The following is a 15218-nucleotide window of genomic DNA, read 5'->3' as shown; positions in this document are numbered from 1 at the left end:
TTTCTTTAATTTTTTTGTAAAAACATTTTCACACTTTTGTTAGCGCGACGATTATGGCTTTAATCCCATTCGCGGGAATGAATTAATAACATTTTCTAGAAAATTCGCTCTGGCTATATAGTTAAAAAAACGCATTTTTCTAGTATTTATAAAGTAAAAATAATTTAATAAAATAAAACAAATGAAGCCCGGCGTTAATTTCCGCCACTCAACACGTAATGTCTCGAAAAATTCGGAAAATGGGGAACGGAGTATCTTAACACTAGGTTCCCTCTGCTTACCTTGTATTCGGGATGCAGCGTAAAGATGATTTATTTACTTATTTTAATAGTTAATATCTATAAATCATAATTTCCTTTATAAAAGACTTAAACGCGCTCCTAATACAAATCTTTCTAATATGTAAATGTGAAAGTTTATATGGCAATATAATTTATTTAGATATTTGCAATCTTGTTACTCAATCAGTTATAAAAATGTGGGCAGATTTTGATGAGGATGAAGTTTGACACACAAATATACCTATATAAAACTTTGATTATACTCGTATATATAACTTGAAATTGTTATTTCCATTTCCTTTTGGCACCGATTTATGAGTATAAGAAAAGTTATGATCCTCGTGGCATAGTGGTACAGCGTCAGCGTCAAATTGGATTCATGGGAATGGAGTGTCTTAACACTAAGATTTTTCTACATGTGGGTTCTTCTAATCGTTAAGCTAAAATAAATCTGAACAGTTAATTCAAGAACAACAAGCAAAACATTTTAAATAGCTAGAAACACAATTCTTAATCAGAATAAACCTTAATAATTTAATTACCTACTTATATTTATAATTATTCTCTTCGTCTTAATTTTACAGTGATACAGAACGAAGTTGGTAGCTGTTTAGTTTCTGCACTTGAAATTTTGTTAATATTTTAAAGTTTTTAAGCATTTTATACACATAATATTAAGTATCTATATCTAAAACGAAATGTTTTTTAAAAGTAATAACAAATAGTGTTTTAACACTAAGTTCTCCCCGCTTACCCTCTTATTTGTCGCAGATTTGATAAGAAAAATGATAATATACTTATTTATATATGGCATAACTTGGAACCTGCCTATCATGTAGTAGTGTGAAACCAAAACGCGTGTCGATCGCTCGTGTGAAGACGAAATTTTACTATAAGTACTATATGTGTATATAAAAGTAAAAGTGTGTGTTTGTGTGTCATTGGAATATTTCTTAATAACGTTTGTTTAGTGAAAACAGTGAGGGTAAATCTCAAAAGCATCTAAAATCGTGCTTAAGTAATTTTTTTAAATAATAATCTATTGACTAGTAAATTGAACAGTTAATTAAAAAAACTCAAATACAAAAGTTCAATTAAAAAAAAACTAAGATAAAAGCAGAAACAAATGTTAAATTGACATAAGAACGATAAGAATTATTAATTAGTCTATTTAATTGTAAATTAGTCAATTAATTATTAAATAAATAATTCGAATACAGTTAAAAACAAAACGAACATTTAAACTTGCATAATAAACGATAAGAATTAATTCAAAAAATATATCAACTTGGTAACAATTATCTATACCTATTTTAAAAAACGATTTTTAGACTATTAGCAACTTGAAATTCTAAAAAACTTCTTTCTAAAACCAATTATAAGTTTATTGTTACATTTATGCTAAAATAATCTTCTCGGAAAAGCCATCGTGGCGAAGTAAATATGCATATGATTCACGGCGGGAGTTATAGGTTCATTCGAGGGTATCCTAAAACAGATAGTAGCTGTAATCCATTTAGACAAAGCCCTGATTAATTCTATCGCTTAGTAAGCAATTTTAAGCAGAAAGCAATTCTTGTATATTATATAGGCACTTTTTAAATTTTTTTCTTAGTATAATTTCTAGGGGGGACAAAAGACTATTCTGGGGTGGGCACAGACCACTCAAATCCTACGTCCATGGCAGTTAAAAGTAGTTTCGTTACTTAATTAGATCTTCAAAGCAGAAAATAATATTGTTATACATCGAGTAAGTCATTTTTTGTTAGGTAAATAACTCATAGGCTACAATTTATTTATAAAGATTTTGTATAATTTTGTAATACATGACAATAAGCTTAAGCGGGCGAAGCCATTTGCAGGATTTTTGATACATAAAAAAAAATAATTAACGTATAATTTTAAAATAACAACATTATATAAAACTTCAATATTATTTGTTATCTATATTATGGAAATAACAGTTTAAATTTTTACCAAAACAGTCAAAATTAAGTACAAAAAGTAATTAAGTATATACAAAAATCTTTACCGCAAACCTGTATTAATTGATTCTCGCTATCCGTCGTCGGTTCTCGAATTTTATAAAATTATTTTTTTCGAGACACTCATGTGTTCTAAATATTTTCAACTCTCACTTTTTATGACTAAACATTATTATGTGAACTTGGTTTTTTAATTTGATATAAGTGTTTATATAATTATTATAGGCCGTAGTGGCGCAGAGGTACAGGTGTGCGACTGTATTCGCGACGGTTGTGGGTTCAATACCCACTCGGGGAAATTAAATATTTAATATTTTCAATATTCGCGTTTGCATTCGCACTCTTGTGATGGCCTCAAATATTAAAAAATAATAAAACATTCCAACAAAAGAAGAAACAACAAAAAAAAACTATATTTAAACTCCTATATTAACAACAATGACCTTGTTCAGTTCAATAAATAGATAAAACTTTATGGCCGCCATTTACAAGTGAATGATGACTAATAATGATCTGTTCACATATAAATATACAAATTTAAAAAAACAATCTCACACAAAACAATTTAAAATTTGTCAAATTCAATTTTTAAAGATGCAGCTTTTCTTGCTGAAGAAGGTTGCTGGCTTCGACTGGATGCGGAAGGCGGAGGATCGAGAGCCTATGTCTAGCAGTGGACCCGAAAAAGGCTGATTTGATGATGATGATGAACCTTTTCTTGAATAGACCAGTAGGAAGAGATGACCTAGTGTCACGATAATCTGGTTTGCGTTTCCCGTCTGAATTCGAGACACTGCGTGTTGAAAGGCGGAATTCGATGATGCACTTTAGTCTTATCAGTGTAATAATAATTAGTGGAGATTGACAACAACCAACCGTCGTGTTAACAGTAATGCGCTGTCTCATAGTTTGAAATTTTCACAAAATATATTTTCACAAAATAATAAGATTATATTCAATTATTATTAAACGAAAGTCGAGTCGGTATATGTTGGGGTATATATATTATACATATATTGAAATTTGGTACGTAGGTAAGTTCATTAGTGAATGTAGGTGAGCTCTAATAGAGGATTTCTCGAAATCCTTATGGGAATGGGATATTACGTTTTATATTCCACCTAAGCAAAGTTGGGCACTATTACTAGTCTCGTCATAAAAAACTATCCTCTTTTAAAAAATACCTTAAATTACCACTATAAAGCTTAAATTACCATTCAACAGAATTCGGCGGGGAACAGAAATATCTTATTAGGAACGACGAGAACGGAGTGTCTTGACACTAAGTTGCTAGCTAGCTTAAAAAATAACCACTGTCCTTATGAGTTTATCAAAAACAACGTGTCCACTCAGCTTTGCAATATTCATAGCGAGGCCTCAACGTCAATAGCAAAAACTGAATCGACCTAAACATCTGTGATCAGGAAACATCAAACTACGGTAAAGAAACCACAGTGGCACAGGTGTTACACCAGCTAAGGCAAAAATAACAATAAAATATATTTTTTAGCTTTTACACTGTATTTTCCATATATCAGAATTGGCATAGGGAACCTAATGTTAGGACAATTCGCTCCCCTTGCAATTTATTCACCTGAGTGGAAAACGAATCCTCAACCGTCGAGCTTACAGACGGATGCTGTGCTGATCCACAACGACGGCCTCCACACTGACATTATTATTAAATATTCGGTGTATCCTATATCTTATAAAACAAAGTCGCTTTTCGTGTCTGTCTGTTGTTTCTAACTCTTCTTCTTCTAAACCACCCAACGGATTTTAATGCAGTTTTCACCATTAGGTCGAGTATTTTTCGTAGAAGGTTTATATATAGTTTTTTATTTGTACATTCTTATGTAAATTAACATAAATACGATAAATGTGTATAAAGTCCTACCCGTTGAGACACTTTGGCGCATGCGCTGCTTTAATGGTAAATACTACATGAAAAAAATGTACTGGAGTATTGTTCCTCTTAATAAGATCTACAAAAAAGTCCGCGAGAGCATATTTTTATCTTTTAAGGATAACGTGTAGTGATCATATTTCTGTCTAAAAATAGTAATTTCAATATATTTTTTATTGTGAGGGATATTTTTCCATAATGGTATTAATCCTTATCCTTTAAAATACTTTATTAATTTTCTACGTTAAACGAAGATAAAATTTGCTTTTTACAATATTTCGAAATTGCGAATAGTTTTAGAGAAAAACGCATTTAATTGTTGACACATCACGCCGTTGACTCATCAGCTGTGCCGACTCAAGTTTTACTTATGCCTTACTCTCCTAACCTAAGCTAACCACAAGCTCAAAAAAAAACCCGCCTGCCTCTATAGCAAAGAACATTTAGATGCGTTTCACATATTGGATAATTTCATTTGAATGTATTATTTCAGCGCGATATATTTGGTTTCATATTTTTTGTATTAGTTATTAGTAGGTAGGTTTTTGTTTATAATTTCTTCCGTTTAAAAATAGTCATTTAACTTATCTAAAAATAGACATTTAAATATATTTTAACTAGCGGACGCGCGCAGCTTCACTTGCCTATTTAAGGGTGAATTCTAATAACCCATGAAACATGTGTTCAATGAAATATTTTAAGTCTAAATTTCAAATTTTATAAAAATCGGTGGCGATTTAAAAATTTTTCCATATAAACTTTCAACCCCTTATTTCCACCCTTAGGGGGTGAATTCTAGAAAACCATGAAACATGTATTTAATTATATACGTTTAAGAGTCTGAATTTCAAATTTTATAAAAATTGGTGACGATTTAAAAAAAACCTATACAACCTTTCAAGCCCTTATTTGCACCCTTAGGGGGAGAATTCTAGAAAACAATGAAACACGTGTTCAATTAAATACTTTTAAAAATCTAAATTTCAAATTTTATAAAAATCGGTGCCGATTTAAATTTTTTTCCATACAAACTTTGAACCCCTATTTCACCCCTTTAGGGTTAAAATTTTTTAAAATCCCTTCTTAGTGGATGTCCAGATTACGAAAGTAAACTTTTGTCCAAATTTTACGTTTCTACGCACAGCGGTTACGGCTGTGCGTGCGTCTTTCCTCAGTCAGTGAGGACAAGTCCTTTTATATATATAGACTAGCGGACGCACGCAGCTTCGCTAGCTTATTTAGGGGTGAATTCTAATAAACCATGAAACATGTGTTCAATGAAATATTTTTAAGAGTCGAAATTTCAAATTTTATAAAAGTCGGTGGCGATTTGAAGATTTTTCCATACAAACTTTCAACCCCTTATTTGCACCTTTAGGGATTGAATTCTAGAAAACCATGAAATATGTGTTCAATTTAATACTTTTAAGAGTCTGAATTTCAAATTTTATAAAAATCGGTGCCGATTTAAAAAAAATTCCATACAAACTTACAACCCCTATTTCACCCCTTTAGGGTTAAAATTTTTTAAAATCCCTTCTTAGTGGATGTCCAGATTACGAAAGTAAACATCTGTCCAAATTTCACGTTTCTACGCACAGCGGTTACGGCTGTGCGTGCGTCTTACCTCAGTCAGTGAGGACAAGTCCTTTTATATATATAGATAAGTACTTGAAAAGATTAGTAGCACAGATTTAAAATTACGGTACCTACTAAAAAATCCTTGCTGTGTAAAACAATTGGAAAATCCTTATTGAAACTACGAAAATGCGGGTTGCATTAGGGTTTAATTAATTTTCACATTATCTTAAGTGCTTTGCAAACATACATTATATGAATAATCCAGTAGAAAAAGCGGGCGAAGCCGCAAGGCGGTCGCTAGTTTAATAATAAATATAAAAAATAAATTAATGTAATAAATTTATGTAAAGATGTACCCAGAATTAAATAGAGTGAAAAAATAACAGATTTTAAATACTTAGTAAATACGTAAAAAAGTATCAATAATTATACTTATTTAGACAAAATGCAGCTTTAGGTTTCATCGTATAAATTGAAATATAAGTTATCGGAATCAGTGTCTGATGGCACACGCGATGAACGTAAGTTCAGTTTTCTTTTAAGGAATTATTATTTTTAAAATATTTTCATTCGGACTCGAAATTAGAAGGAAAGTGGAGAAAATTGTGTCTTAACACAAACGAGAAATAGCGGTTGTAGTCTTATCAATATCGTGACAACAACGTCAGAAACTTTAAGTGCTTTTCAAAAGCGGGTTGTTAAAAATTATATTAAGAAAAGTAATTAAAATTATTTGACATCGCATAATAATATTTCCAATTTATTATTTCCTTTTTAATTTAACTGTTAATAAGATAGTTATGAAGTAAGCATTTTAATATGTATGTACTTTCCCCTGTATAAAAAAAAAGAATTTAGGTGAAAACATTTTTTAAATATTTGTTTTGACTGTAAAATCGACGGTAGTGAAGTAGATTCCCAATCAGGGTAACAAATCATTATCAAATTGCCGGTCTGGTAATAAGACAAAGTGCAGCGTTAAATTCCACCTCTTAACATGTCTTATAAAGAATCTCTAAAATTAGGCGATGTGTTATGTTACGCGGCCCTAACCTAGTGTTAAGACACTCCATTCCCATTTTCCACCGAATTCTGGAGTCAATGTGTGTTCAGTGGCGGAACTCAACGCCGCGCCTTGCTTCGACATCAGAGCGAAGAAATTAAAATATAAATTTAAATAAATATTTTATTTCCTCGAGTGGGGCGATCCCAATTCGAAGAAATAAAAACGCGACTGGTTCTGGCTTATCGAACCCAGTCACACTTGTGCACCTGCGACGGGGACTGCCCTCAAAAAAAAATAACTAAGCGAACCTATGTTTGAAACCCCATGATACTCATCATATATCGATCGATATCCGGAACGCTATGGAACCTTATAAATACTTGACGTTCCTACACTATAGGACACCTCATCACAATATATTAGTTTTTGCTTAGGCCATTTAAGTAAGGCTTTAGTTATTTATATGCAGAATACCTTTCCTTTATAAGTTGTTCAGAGAAACTAGACGGGTATGGTTTTTATATACGAATAAGTTCTTCTTTTTTGTTTGAAATTGCCGTAAAGATCGATTTTTGCCATATATCTTTTTAAAAATTGATTTTTTATTATTTCAGTAATAAAAAGTCTAATTTTAAAAAGATGAAGATTTGGTATCTTTATAACATTTGTTTCACGTTATAACGATAGGTAATTAGAATCTAGTGATAAGCCACTCTGTCTTAGTTCGTTTCCGTTTTGACACTAGGTTCCTAGGTTGTCTTTACCTATCCCCATCACTGCTATGTTAGCTTCACGCTGTGTCCCAAATACATTCATAGATTATAGATAATAATTGCTCCGTCATTATTTTTATATTAAGGCTTTTAAATTTACAATCACATACAGAAATATTTTAAACTTAAATTGTTTATTTTTTATGTAAATTAAGTACGCATAATTGTCTCGTTAATGTCAATATATATTGCCGTAATTGTTAAGTAATATTGATTTTTAAATGCTTTTTAGTCATCTTGGTGTAGTTGAAATATTTACAATATTTTTGCGGGTTCAATTTCTAAACTTCAAATTAGGCATTGGAAATCTACTAATAACGTACATAATAATGTACATGTCATCTATATCTATACTAATATAATAAAGCGGAAGAGTTTGTTTGTTTGTTTGTTTGTTTGTTTGTTTGAACGCTAAGATCTCTGGATCTACTGGATCGATTTACTTTGTTTTTGTTTTGTATGAAAGCTGCATTCTTCAGAAGTGCTATAGGCTATATAATATTATATTACACATATATACTAATAAATTAAAATACTTTCTAATTTGACATGCAATTTATTCTGCCATGTTAATAACAACCGTCGTCGCTACGCGACCGCGTTCGTTACCGCGTCATTTTGATATTCATCCTTATGAAAATAAATATAATAGTCACTTTTAGCATTTCATCTAGATTGAAATTATATTTCTATAGAAATTATATTCTTATATTTCAAGCAGGCGTAGCCGCGTCCGGGTCCGCTAGTAGATTATATTAAGATTTTAACATAAAGAAAAATATCTACAATACAATTACAATTAAATAAAAAAATAACGCTTATTAATAAATTAATTTCAGAAAATAAAAAACGTAAATAATTACATAATATAAAAATATGATAAAAAAGTAAAAAAAAAATTAGTACCACAAAAAAATAATAAAAAACATAATGTCATCCGAAAAACAAAACGGTGTGACTACAGACAATATAAAAATACAAATAGACAGTTGTAATGGCGGGAAAACTGACATTGAAGTGACGGACAGCGAAACGAACTCTAAGGAAAAACTTCAAAAAAATGGTGATTTTAATAATTTTTTACAAGTTACAAACGAAAAAGATTTATTGGGAATTCCTAGACAAGGACATAGAATGTCTTTTATGGAGGAAGAAAACATAAAGGATAAAATACGATTATCTTTACTGAAACAGTGTTCCGCCATTTTGAAGCAAGGAGATCAGAGATATAGTAAGGAAAGCTTACATCGAGCTTTTCAGGATGAGGTAAGTTATTCTTTTATAATTTTATTCTGTAATGTAATTTCAATTTCTGTTGCTAAGTTTTTATTCCTCTTATTTAGTTTAGTACAAACACGTTTTAGAAGATATTTTGAATACTTGACGTACTACCGCCGTTGTTACTCGGCGATACGATGTAGCTGTATATTATGTAGTACTAGGTTCCCTCTAAAGTCCCGTAAAGTTAAAAAAATATTTATAATATTGTATTTTTCAAATTTAATGGCTAAATAAATAAAATCAAAAATAAAATAAAACAACATAAAGTTATTTTTTTGTTTTGTAAAGACATAGCGTCGTTCAGACAAGTGACTAACAAATATATTGCAAAAGATGTGTGGAATTAAAAAAAATCTATTTACGTATACATTTAAAACGTAATTTAATTAGGTAATAAGTATAATTAATGAAATATGTTATATATACAATCTAACTGTGAATAACGTAAGTCGAAAGTGCTTATTAAATCGTCATCAAAACTTATATGACCTCGAGATTTGAAAGCTCACTTTATATACGTTTTTGATTATGTGGGCATGAAGATAGCGGTTTTACGAAAGTCCTTTTGGTATGTCGTATAGCAGCTTCGCTTCTTCAAGACACACCGTTCCCCATGCATTGCCCAATTTTGCGATAGAGTTCGGTGGCGAAACTCAACGCCCTGCTTTGTCTATCAAGGGAGAGTTGAAAAAAAAATAATTATAAACATTTGTCCCATTGCTGGACGTATTCAATGTTGTATATTTTTAAAAGGTATATTTAACTGAACATTTGGTTTAATTACCTTTGTATTGTAACTAATAGTCAGTAATTAGCGGAGTTATGAATTATATGAACCTCATCCAAAAGTGCCATTATTAAGGCTGTGATCATCAGATTCCAGACCTATAAAAATATATTCAAAATTACTAAGATTTAGATTGTCTCTTTCGTACGTACTTTTAGAATATTATGTATATTTAAAATTGTATATGAAATAAGCTTTTGATTTGAAAGGTAAATGTCGTGGCCACAAAATTAAATTGCGTTATATGAAACTTCATTTATAAGGTATTTTAATATCGATAATATATATTTTTATTACACCAAATTGTAGCACACGACACACCTTTTTATTATTTTATTATTTTTTTTAACAATTTATATATTTTTTAATATATATATATAGTTCTTGAATTGATTATATGAATAACAATTATATATTTTCATGTAATATTATTTTTATAACTTTTCTTCTCTGTATTCCGCATGTAGCAGGGTAGGCAGAGGGCGCATAGTGTTACGACACTCCGCTTCCCACTGTCCGACGAATTATGGATGTATTGTGTGTTGAGTTGACTCGACGTCAGAGCGAATGAAAATATTTCATTTTCTCGAGTGGAAATCGAACCCACAACTATTATTACAAAACCCAAACTATTACTAACTAGTCACACGCGCCACGACTATAAGTTATTTAAATTCGAGCTCGCGGAGCCACATATAAAAGCTACTTTTATATAAATCCTATTCATCCATTATTTTTTTTAACTTGTTTTTCTTCATTTCCATATAATTTCAATTAAACTTAACAGTAAACTATGGTACAATACTAAACAGAAGCATAGTAAGGTGTATCGAACAGAATGTGGGGACCACCCGCGACGCCTCAGCGTGAGATCTATAAATATCTTATGGGCTTTAGTTAGCGATGTTATTTATCTTATATAGGTTTAGATACTATTCATAAGATTGTAAATATTATATTGTTTTTTGCTTATGATTTAAAATATAATTTTAATTGTAATTGGATTATTAAATTAGAGAAAACTTTTGAATACCTACATAAGTTTTCTTAACACATTAGGTTCGTTTTGCCTATCTTACTATATAAGGAATACAGTTAAAAGGCCTGAGGATCAATGTTTGAAAATAAGTTTTTATGAACTGCAACTAAATTTAAAAAAAAATAAGTTGTAATAAAAATATGCCTTTTCAATAAGTTATTGTAATTGTTTTTTATACAATAATTAAGTTAAATGACGTTAAAAGTAGTTATTTATCTACCATTTGAAAAATTGAAAAATATTAATTAATCTTTATATAAATATATTTGAAAGAACTCGCAATTAATAGTAGAGAAATTAAACCACTTTCATATCTGTCAGTCATTAGTTTCATCACAAACGCTATGGAATAATCCATCATAAATCATGGGGCTAGTCTATTCATGGTTTAAGAGAGGTAATTAAGAACTCACGTCAATTACTTTTGCGTCTTTCATGTAAATAGCTATACATATATTATGCTGTCTGTAAAAACGACGGGTATGGGTTCGATTTCCACTCGAGGAACTTGAATATTTAATATTTTTTACAACTTGTCGCGTTTACTCGCACTCTTGTGCCCCTGGGTCACAACTGCTCTCTAGTTTATTATTTGTGTATATTTCATAAACTAAAACGACGAACTCATAAACTTTTTTATAGCTCCATCAATAAATCTAATTTCAATTGGAACCTTGTACAAGAACCGCCTCCCAAGATTAATGGCAGGTGTTATCAGCCTTGATAAGGGTATAATACTGCAGTCGTGGCGGTGTGTCACGAGCGTCGCGTGAGCTTTGCTTTAAATACCTATGTCATACAAATAAGAAAATACGTTCTTACTAGCGATTTACACGCGGCTTCACGTAATTTATATATTTTTTAATAATGTGTTTTTATACACATATTAGTGGTAGTACATTTTTTTAATCAAGATTTTAATATTGATTGTAATTGATATACTTAAGATAACAAAGTTGTCAAGTTATGTTTAAAAAAACTTTAATTTATCTGTCTCTAATAAATTAATACCATATGAGATTGAATTATGTATGAGCGTGCACGTCGTATCGATCACACCCTAAAGATCTATCGATCAATAATCTATAGATCAATGATCCATGGATCACTGATCTATAGATCTTTGTCCATGCGGTTCTTGTGATATGATTGGAACGTTTACATTTGAGATATAATATTGTAATAAATATTGATAGATATTTCATCTCAGGTATGTTATTAAAAACCGTCTAGCTCACATTGTTTAATGTAAAGTAAGGCAATGAGTATCTACTAAAAATGAATAAGTTTAGTACTGTCACTCTGATGTCTGGTTTTCGTACTCTTAAAAAAATATGTATTTTTGTTTATGAAATCATTTTATTTAGCTTTTCCGTAGTAACTCCAATAATGCCTAATAGAGGCAGCAGCTGGCAGGAGAGCCTTACGAACCCATAATCGTTTTTATACGAATGAACAAACGAAGCATTTGGAACGGACTGTCTTAAGATAAGGTTCCCTCTGTTATATATAGAAAATACAGCGTCAAACTAAAGTAAATCAAAACCACAATGATTTCGATTAGAACTAACTAAGGTATATTTAATTTACTTGCCAACTACAGCTCGATGGCGTCATAATATTAAAAGTTTAATCATTAGATAGAGTCCACTAGCCTTCACTCAGACACATGGCCTAGCCCAAAGCAAAAGTTGTATTTAACAAGTAGGTACTAGGTATACAAAAGTAGGTCAATCTAGTAGGATACGAGTATATGACGAGGTAGTATTGGTTAGTTTACTGCGAGTGCCGACCAATAGCAACGTTGCCTTAGCTGTTCATTTGCTCAATTACTGTCAATGTTTTATATTAGTAGTGTTACGTGATTTCTTATTGATTTTATAGAACACTAGCGGCTCACTCGCGGCTTCGTCCGCATATCACGTATAATATTTTTTTTATGATTAATTGAGGCCAGTCGTGGCGAAGTGTGACTGTAAAACCGACTGGTTGTGGGTCCAATCCCACATTCTTCGCTCTGGTGTCGAGGCAAAAGCGCGGTGAGTGCTGCCACTCAACACGCAATGCTCCCAGAATTCGGCAGAGAGTGGGGAACGGTGTAAAACTACGTTAGCGCGATGTTGAGTTGCGCACAACACGTCTCGGAAATTGGGCAGTTCATGGGAAACAGTGTCTCAAGAGAGTCTTGACACTGGGTTCATCTATAAGCTTATAAATTACCTAAAATTAAATAGTATCTTTGATTGAACACGCTTATCTCAGGTTCGAATTGAGTCTTTCTTTTTTTGATAAATATTCCATTTATTGAAGAAAGCTATAGGTCATATCTGCGGTAGAGTTACCTAGAATGTGTCATGTGTCGCGGGCGAAGACGCGTGTGAAAGCTAGTAAGTAAGAGATACACGTCAAATACGTTGATTTCTTCATCGTAATTATATCTTTCATATATTTTGCATCACACAATCGAAGTTCGCGTTGAAGGTGATCCGGTGCGCAATTAATTAAATTAATCTAACCGTTAACTCGAATGCATTTACATAACGATTATTACCAGTTTTTAAAACATTTTGATTACTACTACACTAGATATATATGTATATACAGTCTTTGTTAGCTTCACTCTATATCTCACATGTAGGCAGAGGGAACCTAGTGTTAAGGCACTCCGTTCCCTACTTTCTAGTTAATTTTTCGAGGCATTGCGTGTTGAGTGGCGGGACTCAACGCTGGGCTTTTGCCTTGGTGCACGAGCGAAGAAATGAAAATATTAATAAATAATAAATCATTCTCCCGTGCGCCACGGTAGCAGAGAGATAAAAGTATATAATTTACTCTTGCGAGCTCCGTAGTCATTAATGGGCCCGCTCCGCTTGCGGTGGAAAGGGCTGAAGACCTCACTAAATAATCATTGAAAAACAATTACACAATGACACTTTTCTTTTATTACAAAGTTGATTAACTAAGAAGAGAAACGATCGTGAGAAAAGATTATAAATAATTGACCAGAGTGATTAAGATTTCCGGTTTTATTGTGTATCTTTTTATTTTTATTTAGTAATAGATACTTTAATCGGTTTAATTATGTTTCTTTTAGTTTGACATCTCAGTGGTTCACTTTTAATGGGTAGACAGACGACTGTGGATTGAAACCCCATTTAATGAAATGAAATGAAAATACATTTAATGAAATGAAATGAAAATACATTTAATGATTTTTTTTAAATTATTAAATGTATAATAAATTTATTTAATTTATTTTATTCATAATATATACAAATAGTTTTGCTATCAGTAGTTTCACGCTGTATCCCGCACTCACCAGGATAGGCAGAGGAACTTTGTTTTAAGACATGTAACTCCAATAAGAAACTTCCGTACCCCGCTTACCGCCGAATTGTTGAGGGTATGCGTGTTGAGTTGCGAAACTCAACGCTGCGTTTTGTTTCGTTACCAGAGTGAGAAAATTAAAATCTTTCATAATTAATTCCTTCGAGTGGGAATCGAACCCACAACTGTTACGTATATCGCCAGCTTGTGCCACTGCGCTACGACGGCCTCATCGTTCTATTAATTTTCGAAAAACAAACGTCAAATCAAACTAAGTTGAATTTACTAAAAAAGGGTATTCGAATATTTAAAAACTGTCATATACGGTTTGTGTTATATAGAAAAGAGAAATCACACTATTTAAAATTTGGCACAGATTAAAAATAAAGGAAACATACATTTTTAATTTTTTTTGGTAAAATTGCGTAGACTGGGAAACAGAGTATCCTCAGGTTCCCTCTACCTTCCCTGTTACGCGGGTAACAGCGTTAAACTGCTTTTTTAATATATCGAGTGCAATGCCATCATACAGAGAGCATTTAAGATAATAATCTTCGAAATGTCATTTTTAATCTTGACATCTTGGACTTCCGTTTTGGCACTGAGGTGTTACGTTTTGTAATTTAATTAATTCAATGAAGGTATTTATATAAATTAGCATTTTGTCTGTAGCTTTGCTTGCTAGCCAGGTCTTTTATTCTATGAAAAGCATTCTCTACGTTGTTCAAGTTAGCTACGAATGAAATAAATTGTATCGAAATCTGATTCATTATAACAACAACAAAATGACAAAATTCATAGTAGTACTTGGCATATTCAATTAATAAAATAAATATGAGGTCATCGTGACGCAGCGGCGCAGTCTGACTGTAAACTCTACTGCTATGGGTTCGATTCCCACTCTGGACAATTAATTTTATTATCTCCACGACAGACCGCAGCATTATGCTCGCCACTTAATATACAATATGAGAAAGTAAAATATGTTAATAAATAATTTTAAATATATGAATGTATATGAATGTACGAACAAAAAAAAATTAAACCTCGCACCACACAACCTATCAAACAAGATTAAATATATGACTTGTCTCGATAACAAATGTGTATAAAAAGTAGAAAGTAGATCCAAATGATATTTAAATTATTCTATACTAATATTATTAAGTTGAAGTGTTTGTTTGATTGAATGCCAATCTCGGGAACTATTATTTCTATTTGATTTTTTTAACCTATTTGAGCGTCACTTTGT

At 31.5% G+C, this 15218-nt stretch overlaps 1 protein-coding gene across 2 annotated transcripts in view; it reads left to right on the top strand.

Annotated features, from left to right (window-relative positions):
• The first annotated feature begins 1112 nt into the window (after nt 1-1112).
• The window catches only part of Nox (NADPH oxidase), a 53968-nt gene continuing 39862 nt past the window's right edge, over nt 1113-15218 (top strand). The window contains exons 1-2 of one of the 2 annotated variants that reach the window (XM_085191045.1): nt 1113-1266; nt 8372-8798. In XM_085191045.1, the coding sequence (XP_085047171.1) occupies nt 8463-8798 (336 nt within the window). In that variant the 5' untranslated portion in view covers nt 1113-1266; nt 8372-8462. The remainder of the gene's footprint in view (nt 1267-8371; nt 8799-15218) is intronic. The other variant, XM_085191046.1, reaches the window with a different exon arrangement.

This window comes from Heliconius melpomene, chromosome 10, assembly GCF_056956725.1.
Source record: "Heliconius melpomene rosina isolate 202511_hmr_F chromosome 10, ASM5695672v1, whole genome shotgun sequence".
NCBI lineage: Eukaryota > Metazoa > Arthropoda > Insecta > Lepidoptera > Nymphalidae > Heliconius > Heliconius melpomene.
This window is presented reverse-complemented; position numbering and strand designations above follow the sequence as displayed.